The 22794-nt window shown below is 58.7% G+C and overlaps 1 protein-coding gene across 2 annotated transcripts in view; it reads right to left on the bottom strand.

The window, feature by feature from the left end:
- Positions 1 to 2620: 2620 nt before the first annotated feature.
- The window catches only part of CTXN1 (cortexin 1), a 34818-nt gene continuing 14644 nt past the window's right edge, over positions 2621 to 22794 (bottom strand). Inside the window, exons 1-3 of one of the 2 annotated variants that reach the window (XM_064175221.1) lie at positions 15025 to 15120; positions 6153 to 6256; positions 2621 to 4340 (exon numbers count right to left, since the gene is read on the bottom strand). In XM_064175221.1, coding sequence (XP_064031291.1) covers positions 3942 to 4196 — 255 coding nt within the window. In that variant the 5' untranslated portion in view covers positions 4197 to 4340; positions 6153 to 6256; positions 15025 to 15120 and the 3' untranslated portion in view covers positions 2621 to 3941. Of the gene's footprint in view, positions 4341 to 6152; positions 6257 to 15024; positions 15121 to 22794 lie in introns of those variants that run through there. The other variant, XM_064175220.1, reaches the window with a different exon arrangement.

Here is a 22794-nt window from a genome sequence, read left to right as displayed (position 1 = left end):
TCCAGCTCCTCTCTCTCTCCATCACCATCCCCATGGCTCTTCCTCCTTCAAATCCTCTTCCTCCAACTGTGCTCTCTCTCTCTCTCCTCCACCATCCCCATGGCTCTCCCTCCAGCTCCTCTCCCTCTCTCCATCACCATCCCCATGGCTCTTCCTCCAGTTCCTCTCTCTCTCCATCACCATCCCCATGGCTCTTCCTCCTTCAAATCCTCTCCCTCCAGCACCATCCACATAGCTCTCCCTCCAGCTCCTCTCTCTCTCCACCATCATCCCCATGGCTCTTCCTCCAGCTCCTCTCTCTCTCCATCACCATCCCCATGGCTCTTCCTCCAGCTCCTCTCTCTCTCCACCATCATCCCCATGGCTCTTCCTCCAGTTCCTCTCTCTCTCCATCACCATCCCCATGGCTCTTCCTCCAGCTCCTCTCTCCCTCCAGCACCATCCCCATGGCTCTTCCTCCAGCTCCTCTCTCTCTCCACCATCCCCATGGCTCTTCCACCTTCAAATCCTCTCCCTCCAGCACCATCCCCATGGCTTTTCCTCCAGCTGCTCTCTCTCTCCCTCCACCATCCCCATGGCTCTTCCACCTTCAAACCCTCTTCCTCCAGCTGCTCTCTCTCTCTCTCTTCACCACCCTCCCCATGGCTACTCCTGAAGCTGTTGCTGGTCCTCCCTCCCCTCCCTTGTGCCCCAGCCCGGGGCAAGAAAGGTGCTAGACACAAAATCTACCTTCCCACCAAACCTTGAGGTGCTTCCAGGAGCTCCTTCTGCACTGGATCCAGTCACCCTCTCATATTTATATCTCACCCCCAACAGCTGCCTGCTGTTGGGAGGACTTCATCTTCTCAGTGCTTTTATTTTGTTGTGGTGCTCAGAGGGGATTTTTGGGGGGTCATTTTTTTGGGGGGGGTGAGGGTGGGGTGTGGGGGGAAGTGTTGTTGTTGAGGTCTTTTTCTTCACCTGAAGGAGGTGTTTAAATACTGTATTTGGGTAAGCAACAAACTTGAAACTTCTTCTCCAAGGTGCAGCTCCAAGCTCTGGGGTCTGGGGCAGGAGTTCCAGAGTGATGATAGGGATGGGTGACCCCTGATGTGTTTTTTTGGAGGGGGGGGTGGTGTTGGTGTTGGTTTGCATTGGGTTTGGAGTCATTTTTGGTTCAATTTTGGTTCATTTTTTTTGTTGGGGGGGGGAGGTTTGGTTTTGATATTATATTATATTTTGTTTGGTTAATTATTATTATTTCCAACAGGTGCTTTGGGTTTGGGTTTTTGGTTTGGTTTGGGTCTTTTTTTTTTCGGGGGGGGGGGGGGGGAGGGAGGGGGAGGTTTGGTTTGGTGTTTAAAGATGATTAAAAGAAGAAGCTATTAATAATGATGACTTAGCAGAGAGGGGTTTGGTGTTTGTGTGTCCCCAGCCAGAAACCTCAGCTAAGAGAGCTCAAGGTTAATCCTCTCTGGTGTGGTGCTGTTGGGGAGGGGAAGGGCTTGGGCCTTAAACACCTCCAGGGATGGAGCCTCAACCACCTGCCTGGGCAACCTCTGCCAGGCTCTCATCACTCTCCTGCTCAACAACTTCCTCCTCACATCCAACCTGAACCTACCCCTGACATTCTGTGAGCCTGTGGCCCAGACTGATGCAGAAGATGCAGCCCTGGGACCTGCAGGCTGTGAGAGTTCCCTGCTCAGCACCACTTCACAGTACCACAGTGTCACAGTATTATCAGGGTTGGAAGAGACCTCACAGCTCATCAAGTCCAACCCTTTAGCACAGAGCTCAAGGCCAGACCATGGCACCAAGTGCCACGTCCAGTCCTGCCTTGAACAGCTCCAGGGACGGCGACTCCACCACCTCCCCGGGCAGCCCATTCCAGTGGCCAATGACTCTCTCAGGGAAGAACTTTCTCCTCACCTCCAGCCTAAATCTCCCCTGGCACAGCCTGAGGCTGTGTCCTCTCGTTCTGGTGCTGGCCACCTGAGAGAAGAGAGCAACCTCCTCCTGGCCACAACCTCCCCTCAGGTAGTTGCAGACAGCAATGAGGTCTGCCCTGAGCCTCCTCTTCTCCAGGCTAACCAATCCCAGCTCCCTCAGCCTCTCCTCGTAGGGCTGTGCTCAAGGCCTCTCCCCAGCCTCGTTGCCCTTCTCTGGACACGCTCAAGCATCTCAATGTCCCTCCTAAACTGGGGGGCCCAGAACTGAACACAGCACTCAAGGTGTGGTCTAAGCAGTGCAGAGCACAGGGGCAGAATGACCTCCCTGCTCCTGCTGGCCACACCATTGCTGATGCAGGCCAGGATGCCACTGGCTCTCTTGGCCACCTGGGCACACTGCTGGCTCTTGTTCAGGCAGGTATCAATCAGCACCCCCAGATCCCTCTCTGTTTGGCTGCTCTCAGCCACTCCGACCCCAGCCTGTATCTCTGCACTTGGCCATGGAACACCTCCTGCATGGCCCTGGCACAGCATGTGCCAGGTTATGTTGGCATCCCCCACCCACCCCAGCCCCACTGGCCTGCTGGTGATGCTCCTGTCCATCATGGCCCCCATCCCTCTGCAGCTGACAGATGGCTGGAGGAGCAGCTTGGTCCTGCTGGGAGGCAGCAAGGAGCAGAGGAGGAGCTGGATGGGGTTAGCACAGTGCAGCTTTATTTCCACGGTGGGGGGTGGGGGGTGGGCAGAGGCTCTCCCCCCAAGGGCTCAAATCCCTTAGCACAGAGCTTCTCAGTGGCCCACAGCCATGACCCATCATGGCTTTTACTAGCCCCAGGGCTAGCTGCAGCACTCCTGCTCCACACAGGCATGGTGCCCACAGAGGGGCAGGAGGGCAGCTTTGTGTTCCCCTCGCTTATTTACTCAGCTGCAGGATGGCCAGGGAAGGGCTGAGCACCCCCAGCAGACCCCCCCCCCCACACACACACACCCTGCTGGACATGGGTTGGCCACCCAGATCCTGCTGGAGCAGGGACTGGCCAGAATGGGATACTGGTGGGAGGTTGCCAGGCTTGGGCTGGCTGAAGAACATCTCCCATGTGTCCTGTTGGACCTTTGATCCCTCCAGGGCCACCCAGGCAGGTGTGCAGGTAGCCTCCTGAGTGCACCTTGCTCAGATCCTTTGCACCAGCTGGGCAGGGACAGGGCACCAGAGTGTGAAGCAGAGAGCAGGCTGCAGGGCTGGGAGCCAAAAGGGGGCTGGGAATGGAGGTGGGGGTGGGGGAGTGTTGTGTGAGGGGAGGGTGTCTCCATCTCCCTCTCACTTGGGGCTGCCACACAGAGAAGAACAAAGCCAGCACTTGGGTCTGGTGCCTACAAACCCCCCTGACAGACACAGCTCAGCTACAGGGACACACACACACACACACACACACTGGACCACGGCAGCGCTCCCGGGAGGCCACGGGTGAGGGGGATGGGGGGGGGATGGGGAAAGGTGGGAGGCAGGAGGAGGTGGGGGGGGTCAAAGCTCTGTCCTGGCACCAGGCAAAGCCACCCAGAGCAGCAGAAACCCCACGGGCTGTGGCTGAGGGCAGGTCCAGCCATGCCCCTGCCCTATCACCTCCCACCCCTCGCTGTGGCATAGGGGCACGGTGGGCAGCAGGGACCACACCAGCACACATCAACCCTCCCCCCCCCAACCCCCCAACCCCAGAACATCGCTCCAAGAGTCCCCCCAGAACTGAAAAGTGCTTAGAAAAGAGAAGAAACCCCTAGAAAACAACCCCCCCCCCAAAAAAATAACCCAACACAACCCAAACCCCAACCAACCCCGGAGAAGAAGAACTCTGCCCTCACCTCCCTGCCCAGAGCATCCCTGCTGGGCTGGGGCAAACAACACAGAGGAGGGGGGAAAGGATGTAAGGAGAGGGAGGGGGAGGGAAAAAAGGGCTGGGGGGCACAGAGAGCCCCCTCCCTTCCCCCGTGGCCCTCGACAGTGGGGAGGGGGGGGGTCTACACCAATGCGTAGTCAAACTGGCCTCTCTCCAAGCCCTCCTTGTGGTCAGTCCAGGAGGAGGCAGGCATGCGGCTGTAGGGGTCCAGCAGGATGCGGAAGCAGCGAACCATCAGCATCACCAGGAAGACCAGGAGGAAGATGACGAAGGCAAAGACTGTTTTCTGCTCGGCATCCATGCCCGCCGAGCCCGCCGGGTGCTCCACCAGCGATGGGGAGAGGAGTTCATACTCCATGGTCGATGCATCATTCATGGCAGAGGCGAGGAGCGCCGCTGAGGGTGGGCAGGGGATGCTGCCCGCTGCGTGGCCCCTGCGCTCCGCCGGCGCCGCTCACTCCATGGCTGCCAGCGCCGCCCCGACGGGCTCCGGCTTGGGCTTTAGGTGGGCAGAGAGGTCCTGGGAAAAGGGAGGAAAGGGTGAGGGAGGAGGGCAATGGGATGAGGTTGAGCAAGGCTATGTGCAGGACATGGAGTGAGTGGCAGCTGCCTCTGCCCGCAGGGAGGGGAGTGTGGAAGCAGGAGGAAGTGTGGTGGTGAATGGTGCCACATCCAGCTGGCAGCTGGCACTTAGTGGTGTCCCTCAGGGATCAGTGCTGGGCCCCATCCTCTTTAACATCTTCATTGATGATCTGGATGAGGGCATGGAGGCAGTCATCAGCAAGTGTGCAGATGACACCAAGCTGGGGGCAGATGTGGCTGGGTTGGAGGGCAGAAGGGCTCTGCAGCAGGACCTTGACTGCCTGCACAGATGGGCAGAGCCCAAGGGGATGGAGTTCAATAGCTCCAAGTGCAGGGTGCTGCACTTTGGCCACAGCAACCCCATGCAGAGATACAGGCTGGGGTCAGAGTGGCTGAGAGCAGCCAGACAGAGAGGGATCTGGGGGTGCTGATTGATACCCACCTGAACATGAGCCAGCAGTGTGCCCAGGTGGCCAAGAGAGCCAGTGGCATCCTGGCCTGCATCAGCAATGGTGTGGCCAGCAGGAGCAGGGAGGTCATTCTGCCCCTGTACTCTGCACTGCTTAGACCTCACCTTGAGTGCTGTGTTCAGTTCTGGGCCCCCCAGTTTAGGAGGGACATTGAGATGCTTGAGTGTGTCCAGAGAAGGGCAACGAGGCTGGGGAGAGGCCTTGAGCACAGCCCTACGAGGAGAGGCTGAGGGAGCTGGGATTGGTTAGCCTGGAGAAGAGGAGGCTCAGGGCAGACCTCATTGCTGTCTGCAACTACCTGAGGGGAGCTTGTGGCCAGGAGGAGGTTGCTCTCTTCTCTCAGGTGGCCAGCACCAGACAAGAGGACACAGCCTCAGGCTGTGCCAGGGGAGATTTAGGCTGGAGGTGAGGAGAAAGTTCTTCCCTGAGAGAGTCATTGGCCACTGGAATGGGCTGCCCGGGGAGGTGGTGGAGTCGCCGTCCCTGGAGCTGTTCAAGGCAGGACTGGACGTGGCACTTGGTGCCATGGTCTGGCCTTGAGCTCTGTGCTAAAGGGTTGGACTTGATGAGCTGTGAGGTCTCTTCCCACCTTGGTGATACTGTGACACTGTGATCCCTGCTTTGGCCCTGATGACCCCAAGTAGCTCACAGGATGTTAGGGGTTGGAAGGGACCCAAGGAGCTCATCCACTCCAACCCCACCCTGCCAGAGCAGGACCATCCAATCCAACACAGATCACAGAGGAACACATCCAGACAGGCCTGGGAAGGCTCCAGAGAAGAACCCCACAACCTCTCTGGGAAGAGAGGGGGACAGAGTGGCTGAGAGGGCCCTGGGGGTTCTGTTCCCCCACTGAGCTACTCTCACCACCCTCATGCTGAACAACTTCTTCCTGACATCCAGGCTGACTCTGCCCATTTCCAGCTTTGCTCCATTCCCCCCTGTCCTGGCACTCCCTGACAGCCTCAAAAGTCCCTCCCCAGCTTTCTTGTGGCCCCCTTCAGGTACTGGAATGCCACAAGAAGGTCACCTGGGAGCCTTCTCCTCTCCAGTCTGCACAGCCCCAGCTGCCTCAGTCTGTGCTCACAGCAGAGCAGCTCCAGTCCTCTGCTCATCCTCCTGGCCCTGCTCTGGACATCCTCCAGCACATCCCCATCCCTCTTGTCCCAGGGGCTCCAGAACTGGATGCAACACTCCATGCCCAGCTGCTGCCTTCCCCCTTGGCACAAGGACTGCCTTTGGTGTTGCACCATGCCCCGGAGGAGGAGGAGGGCACCTACCTCACTGCAGCTGCGTGGGCACAGCAGCATCACTGTTCCAGCAGGAGGAGGAGAAGGCTGTGTCCAGCCACATCACTGAGCAGGGATCTCCAGGGTCCAACTTCCTTGGGATGCAAAGGAGAAGGACAAAGAGAACAGAAAGCTGAAGGGAAGGCATCACTCAGGAGTCAGCACAGGACACAACAGAGCCCCTGCTGGGCCATAACCACCCCACGAACGTCAGGGGCTTGGGGCAGAGTGGCTGAGGAGCTGCTAAGCAGAGAAGAGTCTGGGGGTGTTGATTGATGGCTGGTTGGAGATGAGCCACTGAGAGCTCAGGTGGCCAAGAGAAGGCCACCAGCATCCTGGCTTCCATCAGGAATAGTGTGGCCAGCAGGATGTGCCTGTGGCCAGCAGGATGTGCCTGTGGCCAGCAGGATGTGCCTGTGGCCAGCAGGATGTGCCTGTGGAGAGCAAGATGTGCCTGTGGCCAGCAAGATGTGCCTGTGGCCAGCAAGATGTGCCTGTGGCCAGCAGGATGTGCCTGTGGCCAGCAGAATGTGCCTGTGGCCAGCAGGATGTGCATGTGGACAGCAAGATGTGCCTGTGGCCAGCAGGATGTGCTTGTGGCCGGCAAGATGTGCCTGTGGCCAGCAGGATGTGCATGTGGCCAGCAGGATGTGCTTGTGGCCAGCAGAATGTGCCTGTGGAGAGCAAGATGTGCCTGTGGCCAGCAAGATGTGCCTGTGGCCAGCAAGATGTGTCTGTGGCCAGCAGGATGTGCCTGTGGCCAGCAGGATGTGCCTGTGGCCAGCAGAATGTGCCCGTGGCCAGCAAGATGTGTCTGTGGCCAGCAGGATGTGCTTGTGGCCAGCAGGATGTGCTTGTGGCCGGCAAGATGTGCCTGTGGCCAGCAGGATGTGCCTGTGGCCAGCAGAACGCGCCTGTGGCCAGCAGGATGTGCCTGTGGCCAGCAGGATGTGCCTGTGGCCAGCAAGATGTGCCTGTGGCCAGCAGGATGTGCCTGTGGCCAGCAGGATGTGCCTGTGGCCAGCAGAACGTGCCTGTGGCCAGCAGAATGTGCCTGTGGTAAAACAAAGCATTAAAGAGAGAGAGAGAGAAAAAAAAAAAAAAAAACAAAACAGGAGGAAAAAAAGAGAAGGGAAAGGAAAAAACCCCAAAGAAGAAAAAAGAGGAAAAAAAATCAAAATCACAAAAAAAAAAAAAAAAGGGGAAAAAAATTAAAAAAATGGAGAGAGGAAACAGGAGGAGAAAAAAAAAAGAGAAAGAAAAAAAAAACTAAAGAAGAGAAAAAGAGGGGGAAAAAACCAAAACCATTAATAAAAAATAAAGGGAAAAAATAAAAGAAAAAAAAAACAGGAGGGGAAAAAAAGGAGGGAAAAAGAGGAAAAAAGAGAGAAAAAAATTAAATCACTAAAAATAATTAAAAATAAAGGGAAAAAAATTAAATAAAGGAGAGGAAAAAAAAAACAGAAGGGAAAAAAAAAAAAAGAGAAAGGGGAAAAAACCCAAGGGGGAAAAAGAGGGAGGAAAAAAAAGACACCAAAAGAAGAAAAAAGAGAGAAAAAATTTAAATCACTAAAAATAATTAAAAATAAAGGGAAAAAAACATTAAATAAAGGAGCGTGAGGGGGAAAAAAAGGAGGGAAAACAAAAGAGAAAGGGAAAAAACCCAAGGGGGAAAAAAAGGGAGGGAAAAAACCCACCAAAAGAAGAAAAAAGAGAGGAAAAAAAATGAAATCACTAAAAATAATTAAAAATAAAGGGAAAAAAACATTAAATAAAGGAGAGGGAAAAAAAAACAGGAGGGGGAAAAAAAGAGAGAAAGGGGAAAAAACCCAAAGAAGAAATAAACAGGGGGGGGGGGGAAGCAAAGAAATCGCTTCGAAGGGGCAGAAGTGATGAAGGAAGAAGCTCAGCGCCGAGAGCCCAGCCCGGGCCGCAGTGGGGGGGATCCTTTTTTGCCTTCCCCGGCTCCGAAGCCCCAATGAAAGGTTAATTTGGGAGCAGCTAAGGAGATGTTTGGTTAAGCGGCAGCCGCGGGCGCGGTGCTGGCCGCCGCCGCCGGATGCCATCTGCGGAGCGCTGCGGGAGGGAGGCTCCAACGCTTCCCGCGGCAGAGAGCTCCGAGGAGGGGAGCGGAGTGGGTGCTGAAGGGGGTCCGGCTGGGGATGGAGCTGCGCAGCTCCACGGCGTGACTTAGCCTGCTCGGTTGGGTTGGCAACCAGCTGCTGCTGCCAGCCTGGCACCTAGATCCTGCTGCCCAGCCTGGCACCCAGCTCCTGCTGCCCAGTCTGGCACCCAGATCCTGCTGCCAGCCCTGCCACCTAGCTCCTGCTGCCCAGCCTAGCACCCAGATCCTGCTGCCAGCCCTGCCACCTAGCTCCTGCTGCCCAGTCTGGCACCCAGATCCTGCTGCCAGCCCTGCCACCTAGCTCCTGCTGCCCAGCCTAGCACCCAGATCCTGCTGCCAGCCTGGTACCCAGATCCTGCTGCCAGCCCTGCCACCTAGCTCCTGCTGCCCAGCCTAGCACCCAGATCCTGCTGCCAGCCCTGCCACCTAGCTCCTGCTGCCAGCCTGGCACCCAGATCCTGCTGCCAGCCTGGCACCCAGTTCCTGATGCCCAGCCTGGCACCCAGATCCTGCTGCCAGCCCTGCCACCTAGCTCCTGCTGCCAGCCCGGCACACAGATCCTGCTGCCAGCCCTGCCACCTAGCTCCTGCTGCCAGCCTGGCACCCAGCTCCTGCTGCCCAGCCTGGCACCCAGATCCTGCTGCCAGCCCTGCCACCTAGCTCCTGCTGCCCAGCCTAGCACCCAGATCCTGCTGCCAGCCCTGCCACCTAGCTCCTGCTGCCAGCCTGGCACCCAGATCCTGCTGCCACCCTTGCCACCTAGCTCCTGCTGCCAGCCCTGCCACCTTCCCAGGCCTTGCAGGGCTTTGTGCCAGCTCCCACATGAATGCATCTCGAGTATCTCCGGAGAGGGAGACTCCACAGCCCCCCTGGGCAGCCTGTGCCAGGGCTCTGCCATCCTCTCAGGACAAAAATTCCTCCTTGTGTTTAAATGAAGCTTCCTCTGCCTCAGCTTCCACTGTTGCCCCTTGTCCTGGCATTGGGCATCAGCCAGCAGAGCCTGGCTCCAGCCTCTGGGCACTCACCTGGCCCATGAATGGGGTCACTCTCTCAGGCTCCTCTTCTGCAAGCTCCAGAGGAGGAGTCTGGAGGAGAGGAAGCTCCTGGGAGACCTTCTTGTGGCCTTCCAGTGCACAGAGGGGGCAGAGAGAACCACAGGAAGGTCTTGCTTGGCAAAGCTCTTGAGGATCACCCCAGGGCAGGCATTGCCCAACTCGACCAAGGGCTCTCAGCACCACAGCTTGGTGGCTTTTGGACCCTTCCAAGGATGGGGACTCCACCATCTCCTTGGGCAGCCTGTGCCAGGCTTTGGGAACCCTCTCAGTGAAGAGGTTTCTGGGCTCCTCAGTTTAAGAAAGGTGTTGAGGTGCTGGAAGGTGTTTGGAGAAGGGCAGCAAGGCTGGGGAGGGGCCTGGAGCAGAGCCCTGTGAGGAGAGGCTGAGGGAGCTGGGGGGGTGCAGCCTGCAGCAGAGGAGGCTCAGGGCAGAGCTGATTGCTGCCTGCAGCTGCCTGCAGGGAGGCTGTAGCCAGGTGGGGTTGGGCTCTGCTGCCAGGCAGCCAGGGCCAGAAGAAGGGGACACAGCCTCAAGTTGTGCCAGGGCAGGTCTAGGCTGGCTGTGAGGAGGAAGTTGTTGGCAGAGAGAGTGATTGGCACTGGAATGGGCTGCCCAGGGAGGTGGTGGAGTGGCTGTGGCTGGAGGTGTTGAAGCCAAGCCTGGCTGGGGCACTGAGTGCCATGGGCTGGTGGCTGGGCAGGGCTGGGGGCTGGGTTGGGCTGTTGGAGCTTGGAGCTCTCTGCCAGCCTGCTTGGTTCTGTGCTTCTATAAGCAGTGCCTGGAGGTGTTCAAGAGGAGGCTGCAGGAGGCTTTGGTGCCAGGGGTCAGCTCCTCAGAAGGCTCAGGTGCCAGGTTGGACTCGATGACCTCAGAGGTCTCTTCCAACCTGGTTCATTCTGTGATTCATTCCCAAGCTGAACCTTCCCTTGGGCCACTTCTTCTTCTCCTACCACTTGTTCCTATAGAGCAGAGCCCAACCCCAGCTGGCTCCAGCCTCCTCTCAGGGAGCTGCAGACAGCAATGAGGGCTGCCCTCAGCCTCCTCTTCTCCAGGCTGGACTCCCCCAGCAGCTCCTCAGAAGGAAGCTGAGGGCAAAGGTTTGAGCAGGATCTCTTGGTGATAGCACAAGGGGGAATGGTTTGAAACTCAAAGAGGGAGGTTCAGGCTAGAGAGAAGGGAGAAATGTTTAACACTGAGGGTGGGCAGAGCCTGGCCCAGGCTGCCCAGAGAGGCAGGAGCTGCCCCAGCCCTGCCATCATTCCAGCTCAAGTGGTGTGGGGGCAGTGAGCAACCTGCTCTGGTTGGGGATGTCCCTGCTGGCTGCAGGGGGAGGGGGGTTGGACTGGATGAGCTTTAAAGGTCTCTTCCCACCTAAAGCAGTCTGAGATTCCAAGAAGGGTCCAAAGCCTAATGAGGAAAAGCAAAGGGAGAAATCTTCTGTGCCAGGCAGGAAGCAGTTTCTGAGTGCTAACATTTTGGGTGCTGCTCACTTCCCATCTATGGTGGAGGAACCTTGCTCAAAGGAAAATCTGTTCCTCCTTCAAGCAGCTTACTCCCACCAGCAGATAAAAGATGAAGCTTGGTGAAGTCATCCCTTGCTCCCCAGGCAACAGGCACCAGGCACAGACTGGGAGCCAGGAGGTTCCATCTCAGCAAGGAGGAGAAACTCCTTTGGTGTGAGGCTGCTGGAAGCCTGCAGCAGGCTGCCCAGGGAGGTTGTGGAGTCTCCAATCCCCTACCCTGGTCAATGTGTTCCTAGACAAGCTGCTGTGGGTGTCCTGCTGGAGCAGGGGGGTTGGACATGATCTCCAGAGGTCCCTTCCCACCCCTCCACCCTGGGATTTGGGCACTGTTAGTGCAGCATCCATGGGATGTTAGGAAGAGGTTGTTCAGCATGAGGGTGGGGAGAGCCTGGAAGGAGTTGCCCAGGGAGGTGGTGGAAGCCTCATCCCTGGAGGTGTTTGAGGCCAGGCTGGCTGAGGCTGTGTGCAGCCTGCTCTAGTGTGAGGTGTCCCTGGGCATGGCAGGGGGTGTTGGAACTGGCTGATCCTTGTGGTCCCTTCCAACCCTGCCTGATTCTGTGATACTAAGATTCTATGATTCCATGATTCCATGATTCTATGATTCCATGATTCCATGATTCTATGATTCCATGATTCTATGATTCTAAGAATCCATGATTCTATGATTCCATGATTCCATTATTCTATGATTCTATTATTCCATGATTCTATGATTCCATTATTCCATGATTCCATGATTCTATGATTCCATGCTGAAATCCAAATGGCCTTCTCCTGGAGGCCACAAGAAAAGCACTGCAAGGAGAATGAGGACAGGACTGAAACCCAGGAGATGGATCCACCCCAGGTCCTGGCAGTGCCTGGCAGAGATGGTTCTGTGGCTAGGACCAGCAGCATAAGGGATCTGCAGAGCATAAGGGCTAGCAAAGGGCTGAAAGCTGCTCTGGGGGCTTTGGGCAGTGTCTCCAAGGACCTCCCCTTGGCTGATGTTCACTGCACAGCTGCCCAAGGTGCCCAGCAGCCTGTTGCAAGCAGGCAGCAAATCTGATCTGCAGGGAGCTGGGAAAGCAAACATCCTGGCTGGGCTTTGCAGGCAGGCAAGCTGCTGCCTGAGCAGGAGGATTTCTGGCACCTTGGAGATGGGAAAAGGCTTTAGCAGGGCTGCTGTGCTCCCTCTGTCACTCCCACAGCAGAGGGTCTGTCTGTCTGTCTGTCTGTATGTCTGAGGTGGGGCTGCTGGTCCCTGCTGGGGTTGAGGCAGTTGGAAGCCTTTTTGGGAAGGGCAACCTGGTGCTTGGTGGCCACAGAAGGAGCCCAGAGAGCAGCTGGATTCTGTGCAGGGTTTTCATTGCCTTTTTCAGTCAGAGCTGCTGCTGCTGCTGCTGGGTGACAGGGATGGAGCCTGCTGGGTCACTGGGTGGCTGCCAACGTGAGAAGGGCTGGAGGCTCTGCCAGGGGAAGCTGGACTGCCAGGAGAGGTTGGACTGCCAGGGGAAGCTGGACTGCCAGGAGAGGTTGGACTGCCAGGGGAAGCTGGACTGCCAGGGGAGGCTGGACTGCCAGGAGAGGTTGGACTGCCAGGGGAGGCTGGACTGCCAGGGGGTGCAGAGCTGTGCCCTCCAGTTTTGTTATGGGATGCACCCTGTGAGCAAACAGGGCTGGCACTTTTCAGGTCTAACTTTGCTTTCTCTTCCCTTGCTTCTCAGAGCCTCATTGCTGCTTTGTCCCTGGGATCCTGCGCCTGGCACTGTCCAGGTCTACCTCTGCCATCCCTTCCCCATTGCTGCTTTGTCCCTGGGAACCTGCTCCTGGCACTGTCCAGGTCTACCTCTGCCCTCCCTTCCCCATTGCTGCTTTGTCCCTGGGAACCTGCCCCTGACACTGTCCAGGTCTACCTCTGCCATCCCTTCCCCACTGCTGCTTTGTCCCTGGGAACCTGCCCCTGGCATTGATCAGATCTACCTCTGCCCTCCCTTCCCCACTGCTGCTTTGTCCCTGGGAACCTGCTCCTGGCACTGTCCAGATCTACCTCTGCCATCCCTTCCCCATTGCTGCTTTGTCCCTGGGAACCTGCTCCTGGCACTGTCCAGATCTACCTCTGCCATCCCTTCCCCACTGCTGCTTTGTCCCTGGGAACCTGCTCCTGGCACTGTCCAGGTCTACCTCTGCCCTCCCTTCCCCATTGCTGCTTTGTCCCTGGGAACCTGCTCCTGGCACTGTCCAGGTCTATCTCTGCCCTCCCTTCCCCATTGCTGCTTTGTCCCTGGGAACCTGCCCCTGGCATTGATCAGATCTACCTCTGCCCTCCCTTCCCCATTGCTGCTTTGTCCCTGGGAACCTGCTCCTGGCACTGTCTAGGTCTACCTCTGCCATCCCTTCCCCGTTGCTGCTTTGTCCCTGGGAACCTGCTCCTGGCTTTGCCACCAACCGCTGGTGCGAGGCTCACGCAGAGGCCACCTCCTGCACCCTTCCCCTGCAGCCAGCCAGGCCCAGCAGGGTCACAGCTGGTCCTCATTTCGGGAGCCCACCCTGCTGGCAGAACACTAGGTGCCACCTCTCCTCCTCAGCTTCCTTCTTACTCTGCCAGGGAGACATCAACCCCAACACCCTCGACTGAAAGTCCCCAGTAAGGGGAGCCCCTCCTGGCCCCTCCAAGCTGGCCACAGATGATGCTGTACCCCAGGAGGGTGCTGAGAAACCCTCCCCACACCCTCAGATGTGGTTGAACCATCTAAAGAGTGGTTGCCCAGCGAGCACCAGGCAGTGCCAGCCTCTGCCAAGGTACCACAGCCCACATCTGGGCTCCCTAATCCTTGTTACCTACAGTAGGTTCCTGAGAGCTCTTCCATGAACCCTCTGAATCCTTCTTCATCATCATCACTTGACCCTCTGAGGGCTCAGCATCTGAGTGGACAACCTCCAGGAGCCATGGGTCTGGACCAGGTGCCAGGACCTGTGCCCAGGGCAGATCCCAGATCCCAGCAGGATCATAGAACTGGTCTGGTGTAAAGCAGGTGTGGTGTAAAGCAGCTCTAAAGCCTGCTCCCAACCTGCCTCTTGAAGCACCTTCCACCACAGGACAGGCTGGAGCCTCAACCCAGCACACCTCTACCTCACACCCTGCTGATGGAAGAGCCTGACCAGCCTAAACCAGCCCACGGGCACCTTGCCCACCAACCCCACCACCCCCCCACAGCCATGCAGCCACTCTGGAGAGGTTCTCCCTGCAAGGGCAGGCTGGCAACTAGGTGCAGCAGTCAGGAGCCAAAACCAGCAGGGTAGAAGCACAGACCTGCTGCTCCCCTCCCCAAACCAACCTGAGTGAAACCCAAAACTGGATCCAGCCAAGGAGCAGCAGTCAGGAGAGGAGGAGCAGACCACAGCCATGGAAGGCACAAACCAGGGCAGGAGCACCAGACCCTGAGGGAGGTCTCCCAGGCACTGTTTGGCAACCCCAAACTGGATCCACCCAAGGTCCTGGGAGTGCCTGGCAGAGATGGTTCTGAGGCCAAACCCATCAGGCTGTAAGCACAGATCTGCTTCTCCCCTCCCCAAACCAACCTGCCTGAGGCACCTAAGAGTGAAACCCCAAACTGGATCCAGCCAAGGTCCTGGGAGTGCCTGGCAGAGATGGTTCTGAGGCCAAAACCATCAGGCTGTAAGCACAGATCTGCTTCTCCCCTCCCCAAACCAACCTGTCTGAGGCACCCAGGAGTGAAACCCAGAAGCTGGATCCAGCCAAGGTCCTGGGAGTGCCTTGGCAACCCTTCAGCCGAGGGGGAAGCCCAGCCCCAGCCAAGCAGAGATGCTGACCCCCCCCAATCTGCCCCAGGGGGCGCCAAGCACAGGGCTCTGCATCACCCCCCCCCCACCCTGTGCCATCCCTTCCACTGCCACCCTGGCACACACGGACACCACTGCCCTGCCAAGCCAAAGCAGAGGGGGAGGAGGTAACACCCCAGGAACAGCTGCTCCCACCCACCCCACCCTCCCCTGCCACCCATCAGAAGACCTCCAGCACCCCAACACCAGACAAGCAGCCCCAACCCCTGAGCCCACCACCGCGGGGGGGGGGGGGGGGGGCTGGAAACCCATCCTAGGGGGAATTAAACACCCCCCCCGCACCCCCCCTGCTCTGCCCGGGGGCATGGAGAGGGTACCTGAGCTGCCCGGGGCTGCTGGCTCCATCGGTTGGCACCCTGGGAGAGGCAGCTGCTGGAGTGCCCCGAGGGGAGGATGCCAGGGGAGGATGCCAGGGGAGGGTGCCAGGGGGAGGGTGTCAGGGGGAGGGTGCCAGGAGGAGACTGACAAGGGGAGGCTGCCAGGGGGAGGGTGCCAGGGGGAGGGTGCCAGGGGGAGGCTGCCAGGGGAGGTGGCTAGGGGGAGGGTGCCAGGAGGAGACTGACAAGGGGAGGCTGCCGAGGGGAAAGCTGCCGAGGGGTGGCTGCTGAGGAGAGGCTGCTGAGGAGAGGCTGCCAGGGGGAGGCTGCTGGAGGGAGGCTGCAGGGGAGAAGGCTGCCGAGGGGAAGCAGCTGAGGGGAGGCTGCCGGGGGGAGGCTGCAGGGGAGAAGGCTGCCGAGGGAAAGCAGGTGAGGAGAGGCTGCCAAGGGGAGAAGACTGCCGAGGGGAAGCAGCCGAGGGGAGGCTGCCGAGGGGGGAAGGCTGCCGGGGGGAGGCTGCCAAGGGGAGAAGACTGCCGAGGGGAAGCAGCCGAGGGGAGGCTGCCGAGGGGGGAAGGCTGCCGGGGGGAAGCTGCCGAGGGGAGGCTGCCGGGGGGGGAAGGCTGCAGGGGAGAAGGCTGCCGGGGGGAAGCTGCCGAGGGGAGGCTGCCGGGGGGGGAAGGCTGCAGGGGAGAAGGCTGCCGGGGGGAAGCTGCCGGGGGGAAGCTGCCGAGGGGAGGCTGCCGGGGGGAAGCTGCCGGGGGGAAGCTGCCGCTCGACGCTCCGGCGGCCACGGGTTCCTATGGCGATGCAGGAGCGATTAGAATAAAAGGTAGAGCTCAGCATGTGGAGCCAGGAGAAGTTCGGAGAGCTGCCTGCCTGTCTGCCTGCCTGCCTGCCTGCCTGCCGGAGAGCCAGACCGTGGCACAGAGAGCCAGGCTGGGGGCTGAGCCTGCTCCGTGCCCAGCGGCGGCTGCCGGAGCTTTGCGCTGCTTCAGCCCCTGGGGGTCGATGTTTTGGGAGGGGGCAGAGATGCCCTGGGGCTTGGGGAGGCCATCCAGAAGCGTTGCTCCTGCCCGCGCTGCATCAGCACCGCCCCAGCACAGCACCGGCAGGGGTGGTCCAGGCTCGAGGTGATGCTGAGCTGATGGCATCGTGGAGTTGGTTCTGCCTGGCCTGAAAGGAGTTGGTAAGCACTCAGGGCTCAGCTTTCCTGGCATCACCTGAGGGGGGAAAAGACCTGAGGGATCATCCACTCCAGCCACAAAGCTAACACCTCTCTGCCAAGTCCTGAGCTCCTCATCCAAACGTCTGCTGAACACTTCCAGGGCTGGGGACTACACCACTGCAGTGGGGCAGCCTGAGCCAGTGCCCAGTGCCACTGCCACTGCCTCTTTTGGTCAAGACATTTGTTCCTAATCTCCAACCTAAACCTCTCCTGGGGCAGCTTAGAATCATAGAATCACAGAGTCAGGCAGGTTGGAAGAGAGCTCCAAGCTCCAACAGCCCAACCCAGCCCCCAGCCCTGCCCAGCCACCAGACCATGGCACTCAGCGCCCCAGCCAGGCTTGACCTCAACACCTCCAGGCATGGCAGAGATGAAGAACAGTTTCTTAGATGCCAGAGTGGTCAGGGAGTGGGCACAGGCTGCCCAGGGAGGTGGTGGAGTCCCTATCCTTGGAGAGGTTCCAGGACCCTGTGACCATGGCACCTGGGGCCATGGTTTGGTGCCCAGGGAGGTGATGGAGTCCTCACCATTGGAGGGGTTCCAGAACCTTGTGGTCAGGGCACTTGGGACCATGGTTTGGTGCCCAGGGAGGTGGTGGAGTCCTCATCCTTGGAGGGGTTCCAGGACCCTGTGACCATGGCACCTGGGGCCATGGTTTGGTGGCCAGGGAGGTGATGGAGTCCTCACCATTGGAGGGGTTCCAGAACCTTGTGGTCAGGGCACTTGGGACCATGGTTTGGTGGCCAGGGAGGTGGTGGAGTCCTCATCCTTGGAGGGGTTCCAGGACCCTGTGACCATGGCACCTGGGGCCATGGTTTGGTGGCCAGGGAGGTGGTGGAGTCCTCATCCTTGGAGGGGTTCCAGAACCTTGTGGTCAGGGCACTTGGGACCATGGTTTGGTGGCCAGGGAGGTGGTGGAGTCCTCATCCTTGGAGGGGTTCCAGGACCCTGTGAGCATTGCACCTGGGGCTGTGGTTTGGTGGCCACGGTGGGGTTGGGTTGCTGCTTGGACTGGGTGATTTTGGAGACCTTTTCCAGCTGAAGCAGTTCTCTGGTTCCATAACTCAGGCAAACCTCTCCCTGCTCTGAAGGCAACAGTGCTGAGCTGCTGCAGCCTGCCAAGGAGCCAGGAGCCAGGTTGGAAGCTCCCATCCCTCTCCTCATCCCCCGTGGCTGGCAGGGCTGGTGGCACACTCCCAGCTCCTTTCCTGGAAAGAACCAAGTGCTGCCCTGAGCCTTGCTCCTGAGAGCTGAGGACACATCCCTCAACGTGCCTGGCTGACAGTGAGGGCAGAGAGCATCCCTGTGGTGGCTCCTCAGGAGCAGTCGACTTCTCCACGGTGGAGCTGGGGCTTGCAGAGAGCAAAGAGCTCTGCCCTCAGCCTCCTCTTCTCCCTCAGCTGCTGCACCTCCAAACCCTTCCTCCATCCTTATGCCTCCTTCCTCCATCCTTATGCCTCTCACCCTTTAGCTACTGATGCCCTTTATCCTTTCCAGCTCTTTCATGCCCACCACATCCACGCCCAGATGCTCAGCCACCTTTCCTGCCCCTGTGGCACAGGCTGATGCCCCCAGGCAGGATAGGGAAGAGGGGGTTGGTGGCTGGGGGCAGAGGGACCTCGCCTGCCTCGCTCTAATTAACATGACTCATTAATTGGAATGTCCCTTTCCTGACTCCAGCCTGTGGAGGTGGAACAGCTCTATCAAAGCTGCCTTGTCAGGGCACAAGAAGGAACTTGCTGCTGGGATTAGAGAGCTGTGGAATCATTCCCTGCCTTTGACAAGAGCAATTAATTACTCCAGGGTCGTTTGCAGTAATAAATTAACTTCTCTCCTTTCCTCCCTCTTAGGCTGGAGTGGAGCTGCTGAGTAAGGAGTAGTGGTTGGGCAGGAACAGAGGGGCCAGTCTGAGATCCCCTCCAGGGCCAAGCCATGAAGCAGCTGGAGGTTGAACTTAAATCCCTGGAGGGCTCTGCTGAGGATCCTCAGCTCACTCCTCAGCCACGCTGAAAATCAGAAGAGATTCATGGAATGGTTTGGGTTGGAAAGGACCTTCAAAATCATCCAGGTCATAGAAGCACAGAACCAAGCAGGCTGGCAGAGAGCTCCAAGCTCCAACAGCCCAACCCAGCCCCCAGCCCTGCCCAGCCACCAGACCATGGCACTCAGTGCCCCAGCCAGGCTTGGCTGCAACACCTCCAGCCACAGCCACTCCACCACCTCCCTGGGCAGCCCATTCCAGTGCCAATCACTCTCTCTGACAGCAACTTCCTAACAACATCCAGCCTCAACCTGCCCTGACACAGCTTCAGCCTGGGGCCCCTTCTTCTGTTGCTGCTTTCCTGGCAGCAGAGCCCAACCCCACCTGGCTACAGCCTCCCTGCAGGCAGCTGCAGGCAGCAATCAGCTCTGCCCTGAGCCTCCTCTGCTGCAGGCTGCACCCCCCCAGCTCCCTCAGCCTCTCCTCACAGGGCTCTGCTCCAGGCCCCTCCCCAGCCTTGCTGCCCTGCTCCAAACACCTTCCAGCACCTCAGCATCTCTCTGCAATGGAGGAGCCCAGAACTGGACACAGCACTCCAGGGGTGGCCTGAGCAGTGCTGAGCACAGGGGCACAAGAACCTCCCTTGTCCTGCTGCCCACACTGCTCCTGAGCCAGCCCAGGATGCCATTGGCTCTGCTGCCCACCTGGGCACTGCTGCCTCCTCTGCAGCTCCTCTCTGCCAGCACTCCCAGGGCCCTCTCTGCCTGGCTGCTCTCAGCCACTCTGGCCCCAGCCTGCAGTGCTGCTTGGGGCTGTTGTGGCCAAAGTGCAGAACCTGCCCTTGGCCTTGTTCAGTCTCATCCCCTTGGCCTCTGCCCACCCATGCAGCCTGGCCAGGTCCCTCTGCAGGGCTCTGCTCCCCTCCAACAGCTCCACAGCTGCTCCTAGCTTGGTGCCATCTGCAACCTCACTGCTGCTGGACTCAATCTCCTGCTCCAGATCATCATGGGGTCATGGTTCCTAGGCTGAATCTCTCTCTTTTAGTTTCAAGCCATCACATGTTAAGAGGAAGTTCTTCCCAGAGAGAGTGATTGGCACTGGAATGGGCTGCCCAGGGAGGTGGTGGAGTCACTGTCCCTGGAGGTGTTCAGCAGAAGCCTGCATGGGGCACTTGGTGCCATGGTCTGGGTGACTGGCTAGGGCTGGGTGCTAGGTTGGACTGGATGAGCTTGGAGCTCTCTTCCACACTGCTTGCTTCTATGATTCTAAACATCTTGGTTGGGAGGGGGTTGGAACTGGCTGAGCTTTGAGGTCCCTTCCAACCCTAAACCATTGTATGATTGGCAGAGGCTGCCCAGGGAGGTGGTGGAGTCCCCACACCTGGAGGCATCCAAGAAACCTGTGGGCATGGCACTTGGGGGCACGGTTTAGAAGCCACAGTGGTGTTGGGCTGCTGGCTGGACTGCAGGGTCTCAGAAGGGTTTCTGCACCTGTGCTTTGCTCATTGCCTGCCTGCACTCCCAGCTCCTCTCTGCCTGCCAGCTCCTGCAGCATTCCGGCTGGAGCGGAGCCGGTGGCCAGCGCAGGTTGCCATGGTACCCAGGGTGTACCTGAACTGCATTGACATCAACAGCCAGGGGATGGCACAGCCTCTCTAGCCACCCTGCTGGAGCTGGTGGTCCTCATCATCTCAGCCTGGCCTGGCACAGCTCCTGGCCACACTCAAGGTCAGAGGAGCACAGAATTAATCAGGTTGGAGAAGACCTCTGGGATCATCGAGGCCAACCTGGCACCTAACCCTTCTGCTCAGCTAGCCCCTGGCACTAAGTGCCTCATGCAGCCTCCAGACCCTTCCCCAGCTCCCTTGCCCTTCTCTGGGCCTGCTCCAACCCCTCAATATCCTACTTGGAAGAAGGACCCCCCAAAAATGAAGCCAGTGCTGAAGCTGTGGCCTCAGCAGTGCCCAGCACAGGGTGGGGACCATCACTTGCCCACTCCTGCTGGCCACACCACTGCCAGGCTGCTGGTGGCCTTCTGGGCTGCTTCATCCTCAGCCACTGCTGACCAACAGCCTCCCAGGTCCTTTCCCACCAGGCAGTTTCCACCAAGCCTGGAGCCTTCCTGGGGTTGTTGTGAGCCAGGTGCAGGACCCAGCCCTTGGCTTTGTTAGAGCTCATCCCACTGAGCTCAGCTCATCCCACTGGGCTCAGCTCATCCCACTGGGCTCAGCTCATCCCACTGAGCTCAGCTCATCCCACTGGGCTCAGCTCATCCCACTGAGCTCAGCTCATCCCACTGGGCTCAGCTCATCCCACTGGGCTCAGCTCATCCCACTGGGCTCAGCTCATCCCACTGAACTCAGCTCATCCCAGAGGCACAGAATGAACCAGGTTGGCAATGACCTCTGAGACCATTAAGTCCAACCTCTCTCTGATCACATTCTGTGCTCCACAACCTCCCTGGGCAACCTGTGCCAGTGCCTCCTCATCCTCACACTGAAGAATTTCTTCCTCCTCTCTGCTCTCAGTCTCCCCTCTCCCAGCTCAAATCCATTGCCCTCATCCTGGCACTCCAATGGCAGAAGAATCAGAGGGTTTGGACTTAGTGTTTGGATCCTGAAGGTCTTCTCCAACCTGTGCAGCTCCATGCTCAGGGCAAGGCTGTTGGGCACAGGGCAAGGAAGTTGCTGCCTGCTTTTGCTTCAGGCTACCTAGAAATCAGCAGAGAGCTGAACCTGAGTGGCAGGTGGAGCTGCTGGGTCTGGGCAGGCACAGATATCCTGTCCTGGTTGGGTTTCAGAGGGCTACTGCCTTCACCTTAACTGCTCTGGGAACCTGAGCTGCAGCCAAAGGGACAGCAGAAGGCTGCCAAGACAGAAAGAGAGAGAGGCAGTGGGCCAGGGGGAGCAGCTTGGTTAAGCTGAGCATCAGGCTGGGCTCTAAGCTGCTTGAATCAGCAGGACTGGATCATCTCTGCTGGACTCTCCTGGGAGACAGCACTGAGGGGGGGGGGGTGTGTGTCAGTGCTGGCTGCCTTGGGGCAGGGGAGATGACTGCAGCCTGTTGAGTGCTCTCCTCCTTGTTCTGGGCAGCAGCAAACATAGAAGCAGCAGATCCCAGCGTGCTGGGGGTGGGAGGGGACCTCTGGAGCTCACCCAGTCAGGAAGGAGCATCCTAAGCCCCTGACAGGTCTCCTGAACTACCACCCCCAGACCCTCCCCCAAGTTGGAAGGGACCTCTGGAGCTCACCCAGTCAGGAAGGAGCATCCTGAGCCCCTGACAGGTCTCCTGAACCACCACGCCCAGAACCCCCCCAAAGCTGGAAGGGACCTCTGGAGCTCACCCAGCCAGGAAGGAGCATCCTAAGCCCCTGACAGGTCTCCTGAACTACCACCCCCAGAACCCCCTCAAGCTGGAAGGGACCTCTGGAGCTCACCCAGTCAGGAAGGAGCATCCTAAGCCCCTGACAGGTCTCCTGAACCACCACGCCCAGAACCCCCCCAAAGCTGGAAGGGACCTCTGGAGCTCACCCAGCCAGGAAGGAGCATCCTGAGCCCCTGACAGGTCTCCTGAACCAGGCCCTCTCCAACTCCCCCCCAAGTTGGAAGGGATCTCTGGAGCTCACCCAGCCCAACCCCCCTGCCCCAGCAGGGCACCCACAGCAGCTTGCCCAGCAGCACAGTGCCCAGGGAGGGTTGGAAGCTCTGCAGAGAAGGAGACTCCACAGCCTCCCTGGACAGTCTCTCATCATTCCCATGGCCTCCTCTGGCCCAGCTCCAGCAGGTCCCTGTCTGTGCTGTCCTGGGGACTCCAGAGTTGCCCCAGCCCTGCAGGGAGGGGTCTCAGCAGAGAGGCAGAGTCCCCTCCCTGCCCCTGCTGCCCAGGGCACAGCTAGCAGCTCTTGGTGCCAACTCACCTCCAGCTTTTCACCCCACCCCAGCAGCCCCAAATCCTTCTCCCCAGGGCTGCCATCCTGCCCTTCATGCCCCATCCTGTGTGGATAGCCCAAGCCAAGTGCAGAACCTTGCACTTGGCCTCATTGAGCCTCCTGAGGGCTGCACCTCCACAGAGCTGCACACAGCAGCACAAGTTCCACCTCCAGAAGCTGTCCCCAGCCAGGACCAGAGCTGCACTGGGACCCTCTGTGGTATCTCCAACTCATCTCCCAGGTGGTTAGGAGCATCCCTGCTCTGCCTGCTTCATTTGGGTGAGGTTCCCCTGTGCAGGCTCCATCTGCACAGCAGAGAGAGGCTTGGAGAGGAGCCAGGGTGCAGAGGCTGAGCAGCAGATGTAATCTCGGCAGAGCAGGGACCAGGGGACACAATTAGGCTGAGTATCTCCATAATTAAAACACCCTAATGAGCATGCTGGCAGGGAAGGCCTCTGCCTCTACACTGCAGGTGAGGAGCTGATGCAGTGTCCTCTCCTCAGGACCCAGGCTTGGCACAAAGAGAGCCCCAAAATCCACTTTGTCAGCTCCCAGGAGCTCCCTGGAGGGAAGTCCCAAACTGAGCATCCAGCAGCTCCAAAGCCTGGGTTGGCAGGGCAGGGATCAGGCCCTG

Source organism: Pogoniulus pusillus, chromosome 41, assembly GCF_015220805.1.
Source record: "Pogoniulus pusillus isolate bPogPus1 chromosome 41, bPogPus1.pri, whole genome shotgun sequence".
Classification (NCBI taxonomy): domain Eukaryota; kingdom Metazoa; phylum Chordata; class Aves; order Piciformes; family Lybiidae; genus Pogoniulus; species Pogoniulus pusillus.
The sequence above is the reverse complement of the archived record's forward strand: the minus strand, read 5'-3'. Positions and strand labels throughout refer to the sequence as shown.